This window comes from Melopsittacus undulatus (genome assembly GCF_012275295.1).
Source record: "Melopsittacus undulatus isolate bMelUnd1 chromosome W unlocalized genomic scaffold, bMelUnd1.mat.Z SUPER_W_unloc_2, whole genome shotgun sequence".
NCBI lineage: Eukaryota > Metazoa > Chordata > Aves > Psittaciformes > Psittaculidae > Melopsittacus > Melopsittacus undulatus.
In genome coordinates, this window is record NW_022993944.1 from 1,492,177 (window position 1) to 1,517,594 (window position 25,418).

Consider the following 25,418-nt stretch of genomic DNA (forward strand, 5'->3'; position numbering starts at 1 on the left):
ATAACACAAATCACTCCTGCTACTGCTACTACAAACAATAATGATAAAGCAAACAACAAGTGAATACAACACCTCACCAGCCACCGACCCATAACTCACCCCACCATGCCTGATCAAGCACCAACCGATACCTCCTCCATCCCCCCAGAGCTCCAGCCCTTCCGAGTCTCTCCCGGTTACATCCTGGGCATGACGTGTTATGGAATACCTCTTTGGTTAGCCTGGGTCAGATGTCCTGTCTCTCCTTCCTCCCGGCCTCCCCTCCTCCCTGGCAGAGCGTGAGCTCAGAAAAGTCCTTGGACAAACCAAACATTTGAGCAGTAACTCAAAACATGCTTGCTATCAGCGACCATTCCCAGGCCGAAAGTCAAAACACAGCACTGCACCAGGTACCAAGGAGAAAAATGACTGCTACTGCTGAACCCAGGACACAGGGGAAGTTTAGATTGGATATAAGGAGTAAGTTCTTTACTGTTAGGGTGGTGGAATGGGTTGCCCAGGGTGGTAGTGAATGCTCCATCCCTGGCAGTGTTCAAGACAAGGTTGGATGAAGCCTTGGGTGATATGGTTTAGTGTGAGGTGGTCCTGCCCATGGCAGTGGGGGTTGGAACTAGATGATCTTGTGGTCCTTTCCAACCTTAACTATTCTATGATTCTAAATGCTCCATCCCTGGCCATGTTCAAGGCCAGGTTGGACAGAGCATTGGGCAACAGGATCTAGGGTGGGAAGTCCCTGCCCATAGCAGGGGTTTGGAACTAGATGATCTTAAGGTCCTTTCCAACCCTAACTATTCTATGATTCTATGATAGGGGGTGAGTGCTGCGGAATGGACTCAGTCAGAGATCAATATGATCAGACCAAAAGACATTTATTGCAAAGCATTAACTCCTTATATACTATTGCTTACACACACCTACAGCGATTTGGCATATCATGATTGGATACTTGTCTTGAAGACCCTTAGTGACTAATATATAATTGGTTAAGCACAGGTGTGAGAACTCGACCTCGAAAACTTGCCAACAGTCCACAGTTCTCATAACTCAGTGAATTCCAGCTTCTTCTTATCTTGCTTGCTTAAGCTTCCTCGGGCCTCTCATGGCCTTGCTGTATCTTTCAGAGTTATTCAGAGTTCATGTACCAAATATTCATTCTCCTGTGAGAACACTGTCTCCACCGGTGAGGATGCAGGGAAAGTGGAGGAGGAAGCTGGGCAAGCAAGGCTCTTCCCTTCTTGGCCAAGGCCCTGTAACACCCTCAGCATCAGCTCTGCACCCTGCTGAGCTCCACACACTGTGCAGCAGGACCCTCCAGAACACACCCATCCCATGCTAGGGATGCTGGGCCTTTGGGACGATCCACTCCCCTCCCCATCCCTGCAGCTTCAGGACCCCTTCCCCCCCAGCAACAAAGGAAGCAGACTGTGGGCACCCGTGCTGGAAACAGCACTTGACCTTTTCCAGGAGCTCAGGAAGGTTTGCACTTATCTTTGTCAAAGAGGTCAGCTGGTTTTGGGAAGTGTGGGGCAGCACATGATGCCATTGCCCAACTTCAAAGAAGTAAGCTGTGCCTTCTGCCTGCTTAACCAGGAGCCCAGGATCACACAAGTTCAGTGGTTTCCCGCTGCAGAGAGCATCTCCCTTGCCCTCACCCTCATCCACAGCACAGCTTTTGGCAGCAGGGGGAGACAGGAAAGGAAACCCCCAGCTACCAGGGCACCAAGGGCACCTGGGAAGGGATGCACCCAGAGTGGAAGAATGTAGGAGCCATGAGGGACACACTAGCCCAACCCTTTTTAAAAGACTTTATTTTTCAAAATATACAGTTTATTTATAATTATAGTGTCTACAGTTTTACACAGAACTTTATTCCAGCTCTTTAAACAGCTGTAGTAAACGTTAGGTAAAAAAAACCCATAACAATCACAGGATCAGTAGGAAAAGGCATTTGGTAGTAATTCTGTCCATTGAAGTTTGCGTTTCAAGTAGCCAATGTCTACAAAACCCACAAACTTAAATCTGGGAGAGATACAGATGCACTGTTTAGAAAAAGGCAAAATACAGATCTGTAGCATCCCCATGCAAAGGGCTGCAGGCCAAGAAAACTCTGATCAGGCCAGGAGAAGTATACAGGATATGGAAGCCCCTCAGCACAAGTTAGGTGATGGAGTTAACCAGGGGGCTCCAGCAAGGTCCCAGGGCAGAGGAGTGAGGGTGGCATCAGGCACTTCACCTGTCAGGCAGCAGACCTGCCTGTGCATCCGTGTCCTGGAGCAGGAGGGCAGTAAGGAAGGGGCAGGAGGCCCCAGGGAGACCTGCAACCTCCTCCTTGCCTTTCCCTGCATCCTCACTCCCTGTCCCCCTTGGCAGTGCCACAGCACACCATGGGAATGCTCTAGTGTGGGGCCACTGCTGTGGCACAGTCCCCAGGAAGGAAGCGGGGGCCAGTGGCTCTGAGAGATGCCAGCCCCAGCCCAGGATGGATGGAGCCAGCAGCCAGGCACCACACCAGGGCCATCAGTCCTCCTCAAAGGTCTCCTCAAGGATGAGCATCCTGAAGGGATGATCCCAAAAGTGAGTGGTGATGCCAAAGCCTGTGGGTGGGATAGAGAGCTGAGCCCACAGCACCATCACTGGAATGCTGCTGGGGCAGGGTGCAGGTTGCTCTGTGTTAACTGGTGTTGGAGGGAAGGGAAGAAAGCAAGGTGAGGGTGAGGAGGAAGAGCAGAAGGAACTGGCTGGGCCATGCTGCCAGCCCTATGGATGACAGTTTATCTGGATGGGGCATTTTCTCCTAGGAAACTGGGCAAAGGGCAAGCTGAGCAACTGTCAGACTGGCAAAGGTGTGGAGAAGACCCGGGGGGGGGGGGGGGGGGGGGGGCAGGTCTCACCCTGTGCCTAACAACACCTGGCAGGAGATGCTGCTCCAGGCAGGGACAGGCACCTACATGCATGTCCCTGCCCCAGCATGCCCAGGCAGCATTGGTGCCCACCAGTGAGATGGATTGCTGCCTTCACCCATGCACCACGCCAGCTCCTCATCCTCAACCTGGGAACCACGAAAGGTGTCCCATGGGGCTGCAACACGTCATACACTGCTTCCCCCTGCAGCATGGATAGGTTTCCCCATCCCAAATGCCAAACATTTCAGAGCATCAGCTGCACATACACAGGCAGAGGAGGATTTGACAGCCCTTTGCCCCTGCCAGCACACATGGACAATGTGGCACTACCTGATTTTTGGTGTTCAAAGTGGTGCTTGACATGATAAGCCTTCAGGCCGTACAGGTAGATGCCCTTCTTTGGGGATCCGTAGTGGAGGTAATAGTGCATCATGTCGTAGATGATGTAGCCACAGAGCCCCCCAGCAAACACTGAGAGCCCCAGCTCCTCAGGCAGCAGGAGCTGCAGGATGCCATAGAAGAAGCCAATCACTAGCAAGGCTGGCACAGGAGGGAACACCAGGTGGGAGCTGTTGAAGGGAGACTGGAAGCAAAGAAGGATGGTGGGAAAGGGAGCTCCTAGCTCACCCCACATCCCCCAGTGCATCCCTGCAAAGAAGGCTGGGAAAAGACAACACCAAAGCCTCCAGAAACCGTCCCCAAAAGATGAGCCCAGTGGTGAGAGCAGTCCCTTGCCCACGCTGAGGTGACCAGACATCCAGTGGCTTTGGCTGGCAGGTCCCAGAGCTCCACAGGGACATTTCCTCCAGTGAAGATAGAGGGAGCCCATGGCTTTTTTGGTCTTCCCGCTTGCCCAACCAGAGCTTGCAGCTTTAACTCCAGCTCCTCCGAGCCCATCTTGCAGCCCTTGCTGGTATTAAGTAAGGGCCCCACTTGGGGAGAAGACGCCACAAGTCACACACTGAACAACAGACTCCAACTGAGCAAAAGCCACTGTTCCCACGACCCAGTGGGTGCCGGCGGAGGCATGAGCTGCGGCTCACCTTGTGATGCTGCCCAGGCAGCAAGAAATGCAGGGTGATGAGATAGTAGTTACTAGTGATACACGGGTAACCAATGTACAGGGGGGTAATACAGAGAAATTGTACAAGGGAGTTAAAGGAATTCCTTTGCTTAAACAAAAGTATTGTCTGTCCTAAGTACCTGCCATTGCCACCTTGCCAAGGCATTGATTACTGCTGGAGGGGAAGAAGCAGATGCTAGTTCTGCTGACAAAAGCAGATGAAAGGTCCTGCTGATAAGCCGGGGAGAAGCAGACTGGGCGATCAAGCCTTAAGACCATGACAAAAACACAGATGTTTGTTCCTATTGATAAGCGGCAGGAGAAGCAGACTGGGCGCCGACTAACCCTAAGTCCATGTCTGAAGATTAAAAGGTGTAAAGGTTAAGAAGAGGAAGACTCATTTACTTCATCTTGAAGACCCCTGCCCACAGGAGGAAGACTCATTTACTTCATCCTGAGACCCCTGCCCATGATCAGAAGGGGCACTGCGCAAGTGCAAAGGACCTTCCGGCTCATTATAATACGAAGCGGGGATAGATAATAAATATGTATAGGCGGATTGAGCAACCTCATGTCTATGTATACCTTAAGAGAATAAGTGTAAAGGGACAACAACCCTGAGGTGTGCATGCTTTGGAGGAGCTATCCCCATGCACCTCAGCGCTGAATAAAAGCATACCTACTTTACAACTTTAACTAGTTGTGGAGTTTATCCGCGCATCAATTTGGCGAGCCAGGCAGGAGACCACTGTCCGGCTGCAGGATCGGCCAAGGGGTGGACATCCTCGGCGCCACAGGCTGTTTGCCTGGAGGACCTCCACTTCCCATCTGCTCACTGCGGGGACAGACAACAACCTGTGCCGGCTGTGGAGAAACGGTATGTTTGGGGTTTTGGTGATTTGGGTTTTGGTAATTTAGGTTTTGGTAATTTAGGTGGCCTGTAAGGCGTACGCGTGGCCCGGGGCTGCTGGTAAGGCGCGCAGAGACGTCTGGCGCACAGCGAAGTTCCCCTTGGTTGGTATGGCTTGCAAGCGGGGGGCTCGCTGACCGATAGAGCGGCTGCTAGCGACCCTGGGAGCGGATCGGGTGAGCCCGGGTTTTCGCTGTATCCCAAGTTTTGGGAGCCAGGACGGACCTGCTAGGGGGGCAGGTGAAGGGTAAGCGAACCCACCAGGTTTCTGCTGTATCTCAAATTCTGAGAACCGTGAGGAGGGTAAGCAGAACCATAGTGTGAGTGGGGGATCCCATGTGTAACTTTGTGTTTCTGTGTGACTGAGACGTAGCATAGCTACGAAGCGAGTGTGGAGTCCCAATCCGCGGTTCCGTGTCTCCGCGAGGAGAGCGGCCGGAGACGGACGAAGTGTCTATGTTTTGTGGTCCTGTCTCTGTCCTGTGTATAAGATTAAAAGAAAAGGAAAAAAAAAAGAGAAAAACATACAAACTGGAAAAAAAATTGTAAAAATGTCAAAAAAAAAAATAAAGAGGCATGATTGCAAAGGAAATTTTGCTGTAACTGAAACTTGTGTAGGTGCTCTCATATTTTCATAAGTGCATTTGCAGAGCACTGAGAAACTATATAGAGATTTGTAAAAGATTGGCTGGAATGGGAGCCGGTCAAGACGAGGAAATTCTGAGGAAAAGCCCATTGGGTTACATTTTGGCTCATTTGAAAGAACTGAGAGGATCTTCTGGGGCCTCTGTAAACAAGAAAACGTTGGTAAAATATTGTAACCAATGCTGACCTTCATATACTTTGGAAGATCAAGGAAAATGGCCCAAAAATGGAACTTTGAAGTATGATACAGTGTTATAATTAATGTTGTTTTTGAGGTGACAAGGAAAATGGAATGTATGCAGATGTGACAGTGCAAAATTAATATACCTCTTCCTGATCCCTTAATTTTGGCTTTGGAAAAGGACAGGAAAAACTAAAAGCTAAAGAGATGTTGTTCAGATTGTGATACTAGGGAAAGATGTTAAGAAGTTAAAGAAAGTTAAGGAGGGAGCTCGAGCAGCTCCTGTGTTTAGGCAAACAAATGGAAACAGACATGTTGATAGATGGGACTGAAGGGTTGTTGGCTAGGAGTAAAGGAGGAAACATGGAAAGTGGATAAAAAGAAAGCGGTTGCTTTGAAACTGGTGGAGAAGGAATGTTGAGCAGAGGTGGGGGAGTAGGCTCTTCTGTGGAACCAGATCGGTGTGTGTGCTATGGGGAGTCTGGACCCTGGAAGTGAGACTGCTCTGGAGGGGAATGCCATGGGGCAGCTCCAGTGAATGAATTAGAACTAGAATGACATTAAAACTGGAAAGCAAAAAATTTATCCCCTCGTTGGGAGGGACCATTTCTTGTTCTTTTAACTACAGAAACGGCAATAAGAACTGCTGAAAAAGGGTGGACACATGCGTCATGAGTAAAAGGACCCATGAAAGAATGGAAAGTTGTGACTGAACCCGGAAACACCAGGTTGACCCTCAAGAGGACTTGGATAAGTAACTGAGGGAATTCATATTGACTCCTGTATATTTGATATGGGATATGCAGATATAGTTGAAATTATTTTAAGAAACAATAGGATAAGAGCCAGTACCAGTCCATGTCCTATATGCAAACACTGCAATTTAAGTATATTATTACTCGTAGGGGAGACCAGGAACAATTTTTTGAGGAATCAATTACAGTTCTTTTGCATTCGGTGTAAAATTACCACCTCGTTGGAACAGTTGTTGTGGGTCAAATACTACTGCCATAGGAGCCGACAGGGAACATACCTTTAACCTACCAGAGAGGGCAAGACAGGAGGGAGTCGGTGCTGCAGCTGAAAAGGTCTGCCGAGGGCTGCAACCCCTGGGGCTGTGACCGCTGAGCATTATGATCCTGACCGGACCTCTTTTGGTGTCGGTTCTGATAGGAACCATATGGGAAAATGCCGTGGCTTCTAAAATCATTCACAACAACTGTAGTGAATGCATTACCACAACTAGACAAGGGAGAGTAACCTCTCAAATAATGATCTACCACACCGTTTATGAATGCAAAGGAACAAAGACAGGCAGTTGCATATATAATCAAACTCAGTGAGGACAAATTCAGAAGAAGGAAGATTAATTGGAATAAGTTATAATGAAGTTATAACCAATTCGAGTACCTCACTGTCAATAATTTTTGATGCATGTGATATTATAGATGATAATTTAGATACTAATTGTGGAAGTTTAGAGTGGAGGTGGTACTATAGTAGCCAACCAAAATATATTTGCCCAGGTGGATACCAATGTCACATAAATCCTGATGATGTACCTAGTCAAACGGCTAGATATCAGTCATCACACCTCTGTGGAAGAAAAGGATGGTCTTGTGTATGCTGGAATACTGCAGGCTGGAGATATGACTATCAATGTAAGACTCTATGAGGTTTAATAGCAGGAATAGCTGTACAACCCGTGCCTGCAAGCCAGTAAATTTAACTGAAATTTAACTGAAAAATTGGAAACAGAAAAAAAGTAACTAAAATTGGACTTAAAATATATGGAACTGGAGAAGACCCAAATGTGATTATTAGTATTAAGATCAAAGAAAAATATAAAGAGTCAATACAACATCATGTATTATCATGAAATGGAAACTGGAGTCCAATATGAAATTCCCACAGTTGCTAAAAAAATCTCTTTGTAAATCTTGCTGAATATATAGCTAAAGCATTGAATGTAACTAACTGCTGTGTTTTTGGGGGAACTAACCGGGGAGAGAGATGGCCCTGGGAGGCAATGGAGAGTAATATAAGTGACCCTGCAATCTGGAAAAATCTAAAAGGGAACAAATGGACCAAGCCAACAATGGCAGATTGACTTTACAGAACTGCCAAGGAAGGGGGGTATAGGCATTTGTTACTAAATTGAATAATAATCAAATGGTTTGCTGTCTTGGATTTAAAGGACTCTTTCTTTTCTTAATATTGGCCAAAGAAAACCAGAATTTATTGGCTGTTGAATAAGGAAAATCCTGACACAGTAAGGAAAACTCAACTAACTTGGACAGTATTACCTCAAGGGTTTAAAACCAGTCCAACGAGTTTTGAAATCAGTTAACACTGGAACTAGAACCATGGAATCCACCCACTCAGACGGGGACTCTGTTACAATATGTGAATGACCTATGTCTCGTTAATGGTGGGATTATTGAATTTTCTGGGACTGAATGATTATCAGGTATCCAGACAAAAGGCCAAACTAATTCAAACCTGAGTTTCCTACCTAGGGTATGAAACAACAGGAGAACAGAGAAGTTGGAACTGCTAGAAAAGAAGCCATTTATCAAACGCCACGACCATCAACCATCAAGGAGTTCTGTACGTTCCTGGGAATGACTGCATGATGCAGACATGGATACATGATTATGGTGTTCTGGTAAGACCACTATATGAACTGTTAAAAGAAACCTCTCTCTTTGGAATAGACCGATTCTGTAGAGGAGGGCTTTAAAACAGAGCTAATGAGAACTGCAGCTCTGTGACTTCCGGATGTGACTAAATCATTTTGGCTATATTCCTATGAAGAGGGAATAGCTTTGGTCCTTGCTCAGAAGCTAGGACCCTATAAGAAGACAGTGGTGCATTTTTCAAAACAGCTGGATGAAGCAAGCAAAGGAGAGCCCGGATGCCTAAGAGCTGTGGCTGCAGTTGTCATGAACATTGAAGAGGCTTGCAAATTTACCTTGGGACAAAAGATTACTGTACTAGTGTCTCATGTTGGATTAGCAGTTCTGGAACAGAAAGAAGCCCACTGGTTATCTCCTTCATGTTTTTTTTTTTTGTTTTTGTTTTTACCAAATTTGAAAGAAACCTGGAACATGCTGAACAAGAGCCCTGGAACTGTCTAAAGACAAAAGGGATAAATATTTGGACTGATTCTAAATATGCATTTGTGGTCCATGGACATGGTGATGTCTGAAAAGAATGAAAACTTTTTTTTAAAAAAAAATATATAAATACTCTGATCAAGAAACTGGAAATTATTTGGCCAATATTGAAGCCAAACAAGAAGCTGAATCCCTGATGGCAAACTAACAATTGAGAAATCTAAACCTAGATATTCAAAGGAGGATAGAAAATTGATTGAAGATCTCAAAGGACAGGAAAAAAAGGGGGTTGGGTTCAGATACATGATGGGCGAATTATAATTCCCTGTAATCAACTCTGGAAGATACTTCAGGAGGAACCTAATAAAACTCATTGGGGTCGCAACTCTTTGTATAAATACTTAGGCAAATTGTAGGAAGGAGAAAATAGAAATCAAATTGATACAACTGGGAAGGAAGCTACCCAGGACAGTACTGGCAAATAAATTTTCCTGAGTTACCGAGAACAGGTTACCAATATTTGTTGGTGTTAACGGAAACTTTTTCAGGGTGGCCAGAAGCATTCCCTTGTAGAATAAATAATGTAAGACAAGTAATTGGAACATCGTTATATGATATACCTTGTTTTGGAGTACCAGAGGCAATTTCTTCCGACCGAGGCTCGCACTTTAGAGCAAAATAGTTACAAGAAACTAGCAAAAATTAGAAGCTGATTGGCAACTACATGTACCATACAGGCCCCAGGTCAGTGGGCAAGTAGAAAAGATGGTTCATCTGATCAAAACATCAGACTGGTAAAATATGTCAGGAAATAAATTAATATTGGTACCAAGCCTTACCACTGGCTCTATTAAGGCCTTGAACTAAACCTCGGTCGAAAGAAAAGGCTAGACCATGTAAAATTTTATATGGAAGACCATATGGGGTCCAACAGGGAGTGCCTCTCCAAGTGGGAGAAGAAAACCATGTGGCTGGAACTCGAAGCAGAGGACTGGAGAGTCCAGTACATAATATACAACCTGGAGATTATGTATACATAAAATCTTTCAGACCACAGAGGAAGAAGATCTCGAACCAAGGTAGAAGGGGCCGTTCCAAGTATTACTCACAACTTTCACTACTATCAAAATTAGAGAACAAAGCGTCTGGATTCAAAAAGGCTCCAAAAGCTCCCTGGAAAATCACATCGAGCGGTAATAACAGACAAATTTGTGAAAGATAGAGTGATCCATGAGTGTTAACACAATGTTGCAATTGTATTCAGAATATAAATCCAGGTATCACTTACTACCTGAATGAGATAAGGGCAGTACAAGTGCTGCACATACTACATGAAGCTTGGCCTAATTAGGTGTATACCCGACTGCTAGTGTCCGTTTGGTGTACACCCACAAGAGGCAACGGGCATCCTGTGGTTTACAGTCACAGGGGACAGTGAGCATCTTGTGGTTTGGGTCCGCAAGACACAGTGGATGTCTTGTACAAAAGGTTTTACGCACGAGAGGCAGCGGGCGTCCTGTGGTTTACAGACACAGGGGGCAGTGGGCATCTTGTGGTTTGGGTAAAGGTGTAAAACAAGAGGCAGTGGGCATCCTATGGTTTACAATCACAGGAGGCAGTGGGCATCTTGTGGTTAGGGTCCTGCAAGACACCGTGGGTGTCTTGTACAAAAAGGTTTTAGGTGTAAAACAAGAGGCAGCGGGCGTCCTATGGTTTACAATCACAGGAGGCAGTGGGCATCTTGTAGTTAGGGTCCTGCAAGACACAGTGGGTGTCTTGTAGAAAAAGTTTTGGTTTTTAGGCAGCAGGCATCTGGTGGTTTGAGTCCTGCAAGATACAGTGGGTGTCTTGTAGAAAAGGTTTTGAGGATTTCAAAGGTATGTGCTGCATAAATGTAATCTGACCATTCTGAATCAATCCATGCTAAGCTGGGAAAACTGCAGGAGAATATGCAAAAGCTTAAAATTGTTGGAAGTGGATTGGATGAGGAGTTACTGGATGGTTCAGAGATATACTTAACCAAGTTCTTCTCCAGGTATAATTTTATCAAAATCACTTCATAAATCAATAGAAGGAACACGGATAGGTCTGTCATAAATAATAGAGTAAAAGTAACCAATGTACAGGGGGGTAATACAGAGAAATTGTACAAGGGAGTTAAAGGAATTCCTTTGCTTAAACAAAAGTATTGTCTGTCCTAAGTACCTGCCATTGCCACCTTGCCAAGGCATTGATTACTGCTGGAGGGGAAGAAGCAGATGCTAGTTCTGCTGACAAAAGCAGATGAAAGGTCCTGCTGATAAGCCGGGGAGAAGCAGACTGGGCGATCAAGCCTTAAGACCATGACAAAAACACAGATGTTTGTTCCTATTGATAAGCGGCAGGAGAAGCAGACTGGGCGCCAACTAACCCTAAGTCCATGTCTGAAGATTAAAAGGTGTAAAGGTTAAGAAGAGGAAGACTCATTTACTTCATCTTGAAGACCCCTGCCCACAGGAGGAAGACTCATTTACTTCATCCTGAGACCCCTGCCCATGATCAGAAGGGGCACTGCGCAAGTGCAAAGGACCTTCCGGCTCATTATAATACGAAGCGGGGATAGATAATAAATATGTATAGGCGGATTGAGCAACCTCATGTCTATGTATACCTTAAGAGAATAAGTGTAAAGGGACAACAACCCTGAGGTGTGCATGCTTTGGAGGAGCCATCCCCATGCACCTCAGCGCTGAATAAAAGCATACCTACTTTACAACTTTAACTAGTTGTGGAGTCTATCCGCGCATCACTAGCAGGTGGCTTCATGTGGAAGACAAAGCGATGGATGAGGTGTGGAGACAGTGTTCTCACAGGAGAATGGATATTTGGTACATGAGCTCTGAATAACTCCAAGGGATGCAGCAAGGCCGTGAGAGGCACGAGGAAGCCTAAACAAGCAAGATAAGAAGCTGTAATTCACTGAGTTATGAGAACTGTGGACTGTTGGCAAGCGTTCGAGGTCAAGTTCTCACACCTGTGCTTAACCAATTATATGTTAGTCACTAAGGGTCCTCAAGACAAGTATCCAATCATGATATGCCAAATTGCTGTAAGTGTGTGTAAGCAATAGTATATAAGGAGATAATGCTTTGCAATAAATGTCTTTTGGTCTGATCACATTGATCTCTGACTGAGTCCATTCCGCGGCAATGAGGTCCTCTAGGAGGGACCACAGGAACATCCCCAGGAGGAAGATGAAGGGGAAGTAGTATTTGTGGATGGGGACAGAGTACTCTATACAATGAGACATGCAGCAGTTATCAGGGCGGCCAATATGTGGGTGATCTTCTCCACTGCCATCCTCCCATCCTCATCTGGATGAAGCTTGGCTCTCCCTCCCTCTCACCTCTCATCCACCTCCTGCCCAGAGCTTCCCCAGGGAGCTCCTCAAGCACCACTCCAAACCACATCTTCCTTTGATTCCCATTAATTTATACTCTTTATGGAAAGAGTCAGCTTTTCGCTGCTACAAGAAGCCAGCAAGGGGGGTCCCCTACATCCCAGATGGCAATGGAGGCTTGGATGTGCACTGCAGGGGCAACCCTGTTTGAACAAAGCTGCTTCACCCATCAGAATAAGGCAGGAAGGATCTCACCTGTGTAGGCAGCGCTCATGACAGTTAAATAGTGCTGCAGGTGCTGGGTTTTTATTATTTTAGGGGAAAAAAAATAACAGGTTTGTTGGGCACTTTCCCCCCATAGAGCATTGTTCAGCCACCTCCTCCTTTCAGGTCTGGCTGCCAACCCTGCATTATTGCTAGAAGAATACAGCTTTCCCCTAAACATGTTCATATTTGGGACAAAAGAACAAACTCAAAGCCAAAACAAAACCACCAAACCCTTGGCAGCAAGGTGCAGAATGCCATAAAAAAATAAAAAAACAAATAAAACAAAATAACCCCCCCACCCAAACAAACAAAAAACACCAAACAACAAAAACAATACAAACAAACTCACAAAAAAACCCAAACAAGCAAACCAAAACACAACCACCCCACCCTCCCCCCAGAAAATAAACAAAACCAAACACAAAAGACCCAACAAAACCCCAGGGAACCCAGCAAAAGTAAAAAGGACAATGAACAACAAAGATGACAGCCTGCCCATCACACTTGTTATTCCCAAGGGAGCAGACAGTGGGAGATTCAAGGGCAAGCGCTTCAGGCAAAAAAAAAACCCACACTGTGCAATGCCAGCAGCACTGCGAGCTGCATTTATTTACCCACCATGCCAGCATCCAGCTGTAGCCCAGGGTGGGTGTCAGCAGGGTTGGCACACAACACAGTACCCATATGGCTTAGGTTTGGGGATGGAAGGAAGGGAGGGAGGCAAGACGGAGCAGGCTGCATTCTCCATGCCTCTATCAATGCCATTTGCAGGGTCAGAACGGTGTGGGTGAGAGGAGGGGATGGAGGTGGATGAGTTCAGGCTTTAAAGCAGTGCAGGTGGCTTTGTGCAGGGGACATGCCAGTGGCCATGGGTCAGGGGGTCACCTGCTGCTTGTGCATGTGGCTCATAGTGAGCATGCACAGGAGGGATGAGGAAGGGATGCAGAGGTCTTCCCTCCACCTAGGGTTGTCCCCTGGACCCAAAGTGGGAGCAGTGAGTGAGCCCAAAGGCTTTGCTGCTGCTCATACCTGTGGTGAAGGATGAGAAGAGACTGGTGTTGCCCTGGGCAAGGGAGGTAAAGCTGACCCAATTGAGATAGAGCACCATGGGAGCCCACACCATGAACACCACATACCTACGAGGTAGAGGGAGATGTAAGAAGAAGAATCCCATGGGGTGGCAAGCTGTCCCTCCCTCCCCATAGAGGTACTGGAACAGACCCCAGAGGCTCACCATGCTGTCTTGGAAAGGGACTCAAGGAAATCCAAGTAGAAGAGGTGGATGGGATGATCGATGGGCTGGTGCACTGTGGGAATTCTTAAAGAGCCAAGGTCACGTAGTGAGCGATCCCAATATCCTGAGCCTTATTACTGTAAAGTAAGAAGATTCTTGGCAGGCATGAGCAAGGTCAGCTGTCTTGTTAGGCCTCTGTAATTTTCCATTGAAAACATGCAGAGAATGATCTCTGCCAAGGGTGTAGTTTCCCACTGTATTTTTAGAGTAAGGTATTTAATCACAATTATAACAAGCTGTAAACATTAGCTCTGTAAACAATAGTAACCTCTGGACTGACCAATTAGAACTCAGTATGTGTTACATAAGGGAGTTACATAAGGGTGTTATATAAGGGAGTAAGAGTATAAGAAGAGAATTGTATCTAATAAAGTTTGGCAATCATTCGATCACATTGATCATCTCTGCGTTGTCCGGGACTCCTGTGTCGACAAGTGGCGCCCGAACAAGGGACCCTCAGATCGGTAACATTCTCAGAGGGTATGAAATCCGATCGGGAACGAGGGGGTAGGAGCCGGCTGAAATCGGCACTGCCCCGGCGCTGTGGAAGTCAGCTAGCTGCAAAGTTGGGATCTCACCCTGATCAGGTGAGCGGACAGGGAGGAGATGGGGCACTCGCTATCCAAAGATGAGCAGGCAGTAATGAAGCTCCTCCAACATTTTCTCTCTAAGAGAGGACTAGAATACGGTAGTGCCACCTTAGAAAGGCTGTTAAAATGGTCCTGAGACCGTGGTCTTCTGCTCACTGTGCAGGCAGCATTTGAAGTTTCTGAATGGGAACGTATAGGACAGACGTTGTGAGACAAGATCAGTAATGGGAACGTACTCGGAGGTAGAAACCTCAGAATGGAGCCTGTGCTAAAAAGATTGTCGCTCTGGAGTAAGGAGTTAATTGTGGGAGTCGGAGAAGCTTTTAATCTCGAGACTTGGGAGAAAATTACTAAGGAAGAAGCCTCTGATTTATGGATGTTTTCAGTCCTTCTTAAGGTGAAGGGAGAAACCTTTAAAGAGGCAGACTTAAAGTTAATGCTGAAGTGGTTGAAGATGCATTACCCAGAGATCGATGAGTCTACCGGACTTGAGATCTCTTTGTGGAATGAGGCAGGAGTTAAACTGTGGGACACAGTCACAGAAGGCAATGACGCTGTGAAAAGTTTGTTAGTCATTTGGAGAACTGTTTTAGAGATGTTAAAGTCAAAAAATGAGATCATGCAGACCCGCACGCCCCCCCTCCTTGAACCTCTGTTGGTTGCCGCTGTGGCAGCGAAGACTGAGGACGGGGATGAAGACGATCCTTTCGACCCAGGTCCTATTGACCCCGAGAAGGAGCCTGTGCACGTTCATCAGTTTGCTGTTGCTGCTCCTGAGATTCTGACGCCTGATAATGCCGATGCTGACCTGGATGGTGCTTTTGACCTGGAGCCTATTCATCCAGAAAAGAAGCCTGATTTATATCCCCCAGATCCTCCTGATAAATGGGCAGCTGTAAAGGGAGAAGCGAGACGGGTGGGGGATGCAGATGTATTGCACGGTTTCCCGTGGTGTGTGTGCTTCCCACCCAAAATGGGAAGGTCTCTTGTATGCTCTTATCAGGGGTATCGGGCAGAATGTGTCAGACCGTGGAGTTGGGACCCCATATACAACTCCTGTGATGCAGTCTGTCTGTGATACTCGTGTACTAGAAGTTGGTAAACATAAGTATGTCCATGTTTCTATCAACCCTTGCAAACCTTTAGAGATATTGCTGGCAACTTCTTCCAACATAGGCTGGCCACCTGTGTCGGAATGAGTGTGCATTTTGGTCAGTATAAAAGCCCAAGCCTCATGCGATGTGAGGGAGGCAGAGCCTCTGCAGGGGCGCCCGCTAAGGTTGAGCCTGCCGTCTCGCACTGCGATGATGCTTCTCGGAGCTGGTTTTCTGATAGTCTTCACAAGGTCCTTGTGCCACGTCCTGTATGTGGGACTGTGTAGAGGGAGTAATGATTATCTGGATTTTGTGTTTCAAATACTGTAGTTGTGTGGAGTGTGCTTGTGGGATCCCAAGCGTGTGTGTATGTGTGTGATGAGGGCAGACAGTGTTCTGTATATTTTTTTGTTGTCGGGTTCATGTAAAAGTTTTTAGCCATCACCTAAGCAGTTAATTTCTGCAGGTATTTCACATTTTGTTTGCATCAGAATGCTTCTGCTTTAAGGAATCACAGGTTGGATTAAAGATTAATAAAGGTGTTTTAATGTTACTAACATTTTTAATCCTACTTTTAATGATTATTCCTTGTATCTTACAATGTATACAATGTATTATAGAAAAAGCTGTAAAGGGTATCTGGATTGCTCAAAAACAAGAAGGGTGTTTTGTGGTAATTCTTAAAGAGTCAAGGCCACGTAGTGAGCAATCCCAATACCCTGAGCCTTATTACTGTAAAGTAAGAAGATTCTTGGCAGGCATAAGCAAGGTCAATTGTCTTGTTAGGCCTCTGTAATTTTCCACTGAGAACGTGCAGAGAATGATCTCTGCCAAGGTTGTAGTTTCCCACTGTATTTTTAGAGTAAGGCATTTAATCACAAGTATAACAAGTTGTAAACATTAGCTCTGTAAAAAATAGTAACCTTTAGACTAACCAATTAGAGCTCAGTATCCAAGGCTGTTACATAAGGGAGTAAGGGTATAAGAAGAGCACTGTATCTAATAAAGTTTGGCAATCGCTTGATCACATTGATCATCTCTGCGTTGTCCAGGACTCCTGCGTTGACAGTGCACCCACTCTTCATACTTCTCCCCTAGGTAGCCCACCTGCCACAGCAAGGGCTTCTGCCAGTCCACCAGGTCCTGAAGGAGCAGACACTGTTTGTACCTGCACACTACCCTGGGCACAGAGCTGTGGGAATGGGGCTGCAAAGCCCTTCCCATGCCCCATAAGCAGCTGCTTCTTTCTCCAAGCAGCCCAGAGCTCCCTGTAAGCACTAGCATGGGGCAAACAAGCAGAGCCAGACACACATCAGCTCCATCTGCACACAAATGTGGGGCTGAGCTCACCTCTGTGACACTGGGTACCTGCCAGCAGTTCAAGGTAAAGGTGGCTGTACCCAGTCCTGGCTCAGCATCAGGCCCAGATAACAGAAGCTCTCCCTGCTGAGAACTGCCAAGTTTAGATAGCAAGCAGTGATGTTCTCTGCTCACCAGCCATGCCAGTGAGCTGCAGGTAGGATGTGGAGCCCATCTCCATGGTATTGCCCTGACCAAGGGCTTTTCTCCTTGTGGAGAGGACACACTGGGTGACCACAGCCATTTGAGTGCTCCAGCAGCAAGGAGCAAAGCAGAAAGGGATGGGGAGCAGGGATACAGGATGGGAATACAAACACCAGTTATACTCCCATACATAACTGCATTCAGATGGCTGCAAGAGCAAGAAGGGACCCATGCAGGTGCACATGTCTGCATGGAACAAAAATAGAGAAACACAACCGGCAGCACCACCTCTGCTATTGCTCAGCATCCCCATGCATGTCTTCTGCTGGCCCAGCCAGATATGGTGGTTTCTTGGTCCCACCCCTGCCCTGGGACAGAAACTATACTCACCCCGCTAAGCCTCAGGCCTGGCATCTCTCCATCGTCCAGCCTGTGTTGTGTGGCACGGGTGCAGCATCAGCACCCAGGGCTGTGCCACTGGTCATTTGGCAGCAGTGGTAGGGGGGTGGCTCAGGATAAAGAGCCAAGGTGGCCATGGGCATTTTTGGGACTCTGCTGCAGGCAGGGATGGATGTGATCACCTAGGAGGGGAAACAACCCCAGCCCACAGTGGGTGCATGGGATAGGGATAAAGATGGAGACACCCTTCTTCAGGGAGGTAGAGGAAAAAATCAGAGCAAAAAGGTCACTTTGGGGTGATTTTAAAGGCAGTCAGCAAGTGAAATATAAAAATGGGGGAAGGTGAAAGGTGTTCACTTGCTCAAAATGAAACCACCTTTTGCAAGATAAAAGGACACTCACTGAGGAGCATGCAAGGCACAGCAGTCAGATAGTGCCATAGAAGTCAGGAACATTCAAAGGCACCTTGGGGACAAATCCTCACCCCTGTGGTGTGTTCAGATTGGAGCTGGCAGAGCAGGGAGCACTCTGCACACATGGGGATCACCCTGTCTGGGCCAGGGGTTCCCTTAGCACTCAATTAAGGGGAAAAAAAAACCAACAAACCCCAAACATAACAAAGTGGGGAAAAAGCAATAACTAAAGCAAGGTGTGGCTTGGCAGCATGTCCTGCTTCAAGGGCACAGCCACTGTCAAAGAAAACCATCTCCTCCCATGCCACCGCAGCAGGAGCCTCCCAGCACAGCCACGCCTGGGCAATAAAGTGGGAGTAATGCCATCTGTGCTGGGAGAAAGGGCAGAAGCAGCCAGAATGGCCCAGCTTCCTCTTGGCATCCCTCCCATCCCAGGGGTCAGCAGACAGCCAGCGTTCCTACAGGGGAGAGGAGAGCTGGTCTCCCCCAGGAGCACTCTGGCAGACCCCCAGATCTCATCTCCACATCCACTGTTTTATCAAGAGGATCCATCTGTGCTGGGGTCTTGGCTGCAGCATCTGCCACCTGCTCATCCACTGGCTCAGCAGCGCTCTGGAAAGGGAAGGAAAACCGCATGGTGAAGCACCAGTGACAGATGTGGTTGGGGACAGTGATGGCCGTGCCATCCAGGGTCACAGGCACAGTGAGATCATGACTGCCTGCTAAATGAATAAGGGGGAAAAGTCTAATGAATTTAAATCACTACCTGCAGAGCAGGTTCCCAAGGGATGTGGCCACCAGCTACCCCTGAATTGAATATCAAGCATCACATGCTCAGGTCTTTTTGGAATCTCTCCCCAAGCCCAGCTGTCAGAGCACCCCACCATGATGCTGAGAGGGCACCTGGTTCTGGTGCTTCAGGGGGGCATCACTGGGCTAGTATGGTCCTACCGCCAGGGCTGGCCAAGAAACAGGAGAAACCTGCCTTGTGTGAAGCTTGAAAACAAATCTGTCACCAGCTGCTGGCAGTGGCCTCCTTCTCACAGCCCTGCCAGCTCCGGCACTGGCCTTGCTGCTGGCATGGAGCTAGGTGACGGCACAGCATGCCTGTGCAAGCCTAGCACCTGCCGTGCCCTATAGCACCAGCAGCGTCCTGGCTCCCTGGGCAGGACATGCCAAACATGCTTTCTCTCTCACTTTGTCACCTTGAGTTACCCATTAACCTGACAGCAGGGTATGGTGTGGCCCGGCAGCCCCACCACACCAATGCTCACCGGGGTTCCCAGTTGTTGCAAGGAGGAAGTGTGTTCTTCTGGCAACAGTTGGGGGTCTTCAATGGATATTCTCCCCACTGCTCCAAGGGATGTAATTCCCTTGAGAGATACAAAAGCAACACATCCCTATTGGGAATAAACCCCCTGGCAGCTCTCAGAGGATCTGGGATGCAGGAGGACCATTGTCACCTCACCAGGGCAGACAGGACTTTACTCTGTGCCACACTGGTGACACCGAGGTAGGGCTTGGGTACTTCTTGCCAGCCAGGCTCCCACCTCCTGTCCTGGGCTAGACAGATTTCAAGCCTCACTCCACTGGTACAGGAGCTACACTACCCAGCCCCAAGGCAGCATCTCATGCTAGGGCAAGGTAGGGCTTATTTCCAGCAAGGCTGGACTTGAGCAGGCATCAGCTTTACTGGAGGCAGAGCACCAGCATAAGTTCTGGATCACCACACCTCCCTCTGTGAGGTTTCCTGCTGCAATTTTTGGTTCTGCATGCTCTGTCCTTCAGGCAGACAACCTGAAACTGAGGTGGGATGCCTTGAAATCCAGCCGAGGATGGTCAAGTGTGAAGGAATTTATGTGGATGTATTGTCTAGATGTCTGCAGGGAAAAAGGATGTCAAGGTATGAGCTAGTTAACAGAGAAAAGATGCAAATCATTGAAAGAGGGAAATTACCCTCAGATTGGTCTGCTCAAATGTGTGAGCAATATGCTCTGAAAAGAGCTTTAGAATACCTAGTGCATAGGAAGGGAACTATTTATACTGACTCAAAATAAGCATTTGGTATACTGCACACCTTTGGAAAAATTGCAAAGAATGAGGACTTTTAAATTCGAAAGGGAAGGGGTTGATTCATTGAGGACTTATCCTGGAAGTCTTGGAAGTATTAAAGTTACCTGAAGAAATAGCTATAGTGCATGTTAGAGGACATCAGAGAGGAATGACACTTGAAATAAGGGGAAATAATCTAACAGACCAACAAGCTAGAGATGCAGCAAAAAATGGAATTGAGAGAGTCATGTTTGTTCTGGTACCTGAGGAACAGGAATTGGAGATTCCAAAATTCAGTGAGTCAGAAAAGAAAGAGTTAAATAAAATAGGAGGAGAACAAGATCAACATGGGAAATGGAGACTCCCTGACAGGAGACAACTCCTTAATAAGCCATTGACTAAACAGATATTAGAAAACATACACCAAGAGACTCACTGGGGTACAGAGGCCCTTTGTGACCACTTTTTAAAGGAGTATGGATGTATTGGAATTTTTGGGTTAGCAAAACAAATAACTGATAAATGCATGACTTGTCAAAGAGTGAATAAAAAGATTGTAAGAAAAACTACCTCAGGGGGACGTGAATTGGCAATGCGACCCTTCCAGAGCATCCAAATAGATTTTACTGAACTCCCTCCTGTGCAGAGGTGGAAGTTCCTGTTAGCAATAACGGATCACTTAACTCATTGGGTAGAAGCAATTCCAGTTGTCAGGGCTACGACAAACATAATATCAAAAACTCTTTTGGAAATAGTTATCCCTAGATATGGGATGATCAGCAGAATTAATTCGGATAGGGGGACACATTTTACCTCAAAAATTGTACAGCAAATAACCCAAGCCTTGGGAATAAAATGGGAATTACACACCCCATGGCATCCTCAAAGCTCGGGAAGAGTGGAAAGAATGAATCAAACCTTAAAAAAAAAAAAAAAAAAAAAAATTAACTAAGGTAATGATTGAGACCCAGATGTCCTGGGTAAAGTGTCTACCTTTAGCATTGTTACGAGTTCGAACACAGCCCAGATTGGACTAAGGGGTATCTCCTTATGAAATGATGTTTGGATTACCTTTTATGACAACCCAAAAGGAGACTGCTACTTATGAGGGAGGAGGCGAGTATCAGAAGATATATCACCACAATAGCTCAGACTCTGGAACATTTAAGATTAAAAGGATGGATTCCCCAGTCAACACGTCTGGACTTTAAAATTCATAACATTCATCCCGGGGAGTGTATATTGATTAAGACCTGGAGTGAGCAATCTTTCACTCCAAAATGGGAAGGTCCCTTTCAGGTATTGCTGACAACGGAGGCTGCGATCCAGACCAGAGAAAGATGATGGACCCATGCGAGCAGGATTAAAAGACCAGTGGAAGAACCTATGGAGTGGACTGTCATATCTGCGCCAGGTGACACCAAACTGACTCTCAAGAAGAGGACCATGTAGTAAGATATATATATATATGTAATAACTTGCAAACACAAAGTGTCAAATTCCCTTGTGAGATACCCTAAGGCAACTGATTCTCCTCCTGGGGAGATAATATTCCTCAAGCTAGGGGATCTGGATTAAATTAATCAGAGATATATATATAGGAAACTTGCTTAGGCTTATGATTCTATAATTGAGGTATGAGAGTCTACACAAAGGTATGAGACAAAAGGCTAAGTGCGAGTCTATATAATTGGGGTGTTCTGACTAGTCAGCAGAATAGACAGCTATTACTGAGTGCTGACTGCTTGCTCTGTTCTGTGACTGGGAGTTATTGGTACCATCGGAGTGGGAGGTAACTAAAGACAAATAGGTATTTACTATAAGGGTCTGTGAATAAAGTTTGTACTTTTCTGGTATCTGACCCAATTTCTGAAAACAGGTATTTGATGCTGTGCTTGAGTAATTAATGAATGACGAACTGCTTTTATTTTTATCGTACTACTAATTAGCATTTGTATACTTGGCATATGTTTTTGCTTTTGTTTTAAAAATTGTGAACGAGTGGAATTTTTGGGATCCTGTGTGAGTGTGTGTGTATAGCGTGTATAAGATAAATAATGGAAAATCTACAGAGTGGAGAAATAATAGAAAAGAGCCCTTTGGGATGTATTCTGGCTTATTGGAAAGAATTAGGAGGATCCCCCAGGGTCTCGGTAAATAAAAAGACTTGTAACCAATGGTGGCCATTATATACCTTGGAAGATCAGGAAAAATGGCCCAAAAATGGGACTTTGAATTATAATACATTGTTGCAATTAATGTTATTTTTAAGCTGACAAGGAAAATGGGATGAATTGATGTATGCAGATATGTTATTCACTTTAAGAAACCACCCAGAGTGGCAGACGGAATGCAAAATTAATATAGCTCTGTCCTGGTTTGAGCAAGCAGTCATTTTTCTCCTTCTTGGTGGCTGGTGCAGTGCTGTGTTTTGACTTTCGGGCTGGGAACGGTTGCTGATAGCAAGTATGTTTTGAGTTACTGTTCGGGTGCTTGATTTGTCCAAGGCCTTTTCTGAGCTCATGCTCTGCCAGGGAGGAGGGGAGGCCGGGAGGAAGGAGAGACAGGACACCTGACCTAGGCTAGCCAAAGAGGTATTCCATACCATAGCACGTCATACCCAGGATGTAACAGGGAGAGACCCGGAAGGGCTGGAGCTCTGGGGGGATGGAGGAGGTATCGGTCGGCGCTCAATCAGGCAGGGTGGGGTGAGTTATGGGTCGGTGGCTGGTGAGGTGTTGTATTCTCTTCACTTGTTATTGGCTTTATCATTATTATTTGTAGTAGTAGTAGCAGGAGTGATTTGTGTTATACCTTAGCTATTAAACCATTCTTATCTCAACCCGTGGGGGCTACATTCTTTGGATTCTCCTTCATAACTCTCTGGAGCAAGTGGGGGGGGGGGGGGAGTGAGTGGATGAGCTGTGCAGTCTTTGGCTTTAGATATATATATAGGGAACTTGCTTAGGCTTAATTGAGGTATGAGAGTCTACAAGGTATAAAAAAAAAAGAGGCTATGTGCGAGTATATATAATTTACAATTAGGGTGTTCTGACTAGACAGCTATTACTGAGTGCTGACTGTTTACTCTGTTCTGTGACTGGAGTTATTGGTACCATCAGAGTGGGAGGTAACTCAAGAAATACTTCTATAAGGGTCTGTGAATAAAGTTTGTGTGAGAATTTAATGGGAGGAAATAAGATGGCCGAGGGCAAGCCCAGGTTGGCCTCTATGCCTGCCACCAAGAAGCACAAACATACCTTGGCTGTGGGCAGCAACCTCACAGGCCAGAGGGGTGGAGGTATATGTCATACTGGACCTCTGATCATCTTATGGCTACTGTACCTACTACAAGTACAAGCCTCCTCCGATTGCACGGAATGTATAAAAACCACTTTGAGTGGACACTTGACTATGCAAACTTTAATCTATCACACCCATTATCAATGCAGTGGGAACCCACTCGAGACGTGTACCCATAACAATACAGAGTATGACAGATGTGATATTAAAGGCAAGATAATCTGTTATGATCCTAAAACGAAGGCGCAGGAATGATGGTTGGAAGTGCGATCACTGGGGAAGGATGGTATAGTAGTAGGGCGAACTAAAATCACTAATCTAAATAATCCAGTAAGTATAATTTTTGATGCTTGTGAAGCAATAGACAGTGGTAAGTGATCAGGAGAATGTAAAAGTATGGAATGGATACGAACCTACTCCCGCGACAGAAAATATATGTGCTCCTCTTGGAGATACAAATCTAAATGGGCAAGTACTGATTGTACAAGGAACTGGAATTATTGTTCTTCTTGGACCTGTGTTCTTTGGACCACAGATTATTCTCCGGGGAAGTATACCAAGAGACTGGAGGAGTTAGGATACTAAGTAGTTAAGCTAGAGAGACTGACTGTCCCAAACGAATGCAGGAGAAACCAGTGTAATACACTGAACCTAACCATAAATAAACCCGGAACTTGGAATGAGGATTGGAAAAAGGCCGAACACACTTTTGGCCTGCAGATTGACACCACTGGTTCAGACCCAGAAACTCTAGTCCATATTAAGATCCGGTAAGTTGTACACTCGGACAAGGAGGAGGAACTACTGTTCCATTCTTTCTATAATGAAATGGAAACTGGAGCCAAATATGAAATTCCCATAATTGCCAGAAATTTGTTTGTGAACCTGGCAGAAAATATAGCAAAAAATACTCAATATAAGTAATTGTTATGTGTGTGGAGATACCAATATGGGAGAACAATGGCCTTGGGAATCGAAGGAAATTAATATCACTGACAATAATATATGGAATACAAGCAAAGTCCAGAGAGCAAAACAATGGGAATTACAAACGAGTATTATTGGCCAGAACTGTTGGCAGAAGCCCCCTGGGAGACAAGGGAGGAAGCCAGTGGGAGATTTAATTTGTGAAAACATTAGAATTTGGAATGGAACAGTAAAAAATTGGATAACTTGGGGCCATCCCTCAGATATTGCAGAAGGGGGGAAAAGTTGGACTTTAAATAAGAATCCTGGGGATAAGTGGGAAGCTCCAGAAGGAATATATTAGATCTGTGGAAAATATGCTTACTCTGAATTACCCGGAAATTGGACAGGAACATGTGTTTTGGGAACCATCCGGCCGAGTTTCTTTTTGTTACCAATACATAGGGGGGAAGGATTAGGGGTACCAGTCTATTCTGATGTATCTAAAATATCCCGTGCTAAAAGGGGCCTTCAGACTGGAAACTGGAAAGATGAGCAGTGGCCCCCAGAGCAAATCATTGCATATTACGATCCTGCCTCCTGGGCTGAAGATGGATTCTGGGGATACCGGACTCTTATATATATGTTAAATCACATAATTAGGCTGCAGGCAGTCCTGGAATTTGTGACTAACAAAACTGGTGATGCATTAACTATATTAGCCAAACAGAACAGCAAAATTCGTACAGCGATATATCAAAATCACCTAGCCCTGGATTACCTCTTGACCCAAGAGGGGTGAGTGTGTGGTAAATTCAACCTCTCTAAATGTTGCTTACAGATAGATGATGAAGGAAAAGTTAATGAAAAGATAATTACTGAAATGAAAACGGTCGCATATGTTCCCTTTCAAACCTGGAGAGGATTTAACTTGGATATGGAAAAATGATGGAACAATAACTGGTGGAACTTTGGGGGGGTTAGAGTTTTGTTTTGCTAATAACTGGTTTACTTGTTGTACCTTGTGTTGTTCCCCTGATGAGTAGAATGGTTCGTAAGACCACAGAACAATTCCAGTTTGAGCTCCTAAGGGAGCAGAATCTAAAATCAGAATGTTAAAAATTCAGTCTCGTGATGATCCCTTTGAGGAGGCAAAACTAATCTTTGACAGAAATAAGCTAATGAGAAAAGCCAGAAATGAAAATTATGGCTCAAGCCAAATGGATTAAGAAAAAGAAAAAGGGGGGATTGTGATAAACGCATAAATGTATTGGCTTTCGCAAATCATAGGTGTGGTTATGTGGATATAACTATACAAGTTTATAGTAACAAAACCAAAGCTCGATAAAGACACATGATGAGGAAAACGGAGTCGTATAGTAGAAGAACCTGTAAAG

At 45.8% G+C, this 25,418-nt stretch overlaps 1 protein-coding gene across 1 annotated transcript in view; it reads right to left on the bottom strand.

The window, feature by feature from the left end:
• Positions 1-2,517: 2,517 nt before the first annotated feature.
• LOC117438210 (fatty acid 2-hydroxylase-like) overlaps positions 2,518-25,418 on the bottom strand; it is a 112,679-nt gene continuing 89,778 nt past the window's right edge. The window contains exons 2-10 of the mRNA XM_034073700.1: positions 18,280-18,479; positions 16,513-16,591; positions 13,702-13,774; positions 13,497-13,603; positions 12,019-12,094; positions 11,604-11,654; positions 3,947-3,998; positions 3,234-3,486; positions 2,518-2,594 (exon numbers count right to left, since the gene is read on the bottom strand). Coding sequence (XP_033929591.1) covers positions 2,518-2,594; positions 3,234-3,486; positions 3,947-3,998; positions 11,604-11,654; positions 12,019-12,094; positions 13,497-13,603; positions 13,702-13,774; positions 16,513-16,591; positions 18,280-18,479 — 968 coding nt within the window. The remainder of the gene's footprint in view (positions 2,595-3,233; positions 3,487-3,946; positions 3,999-11,603; positions 11,655-12,018; positions 12,095-13,496; positions 13,604-13,701; positions 13,775-16,512; positions 16,592-18,279; positions 18,480-25,418) is intronic.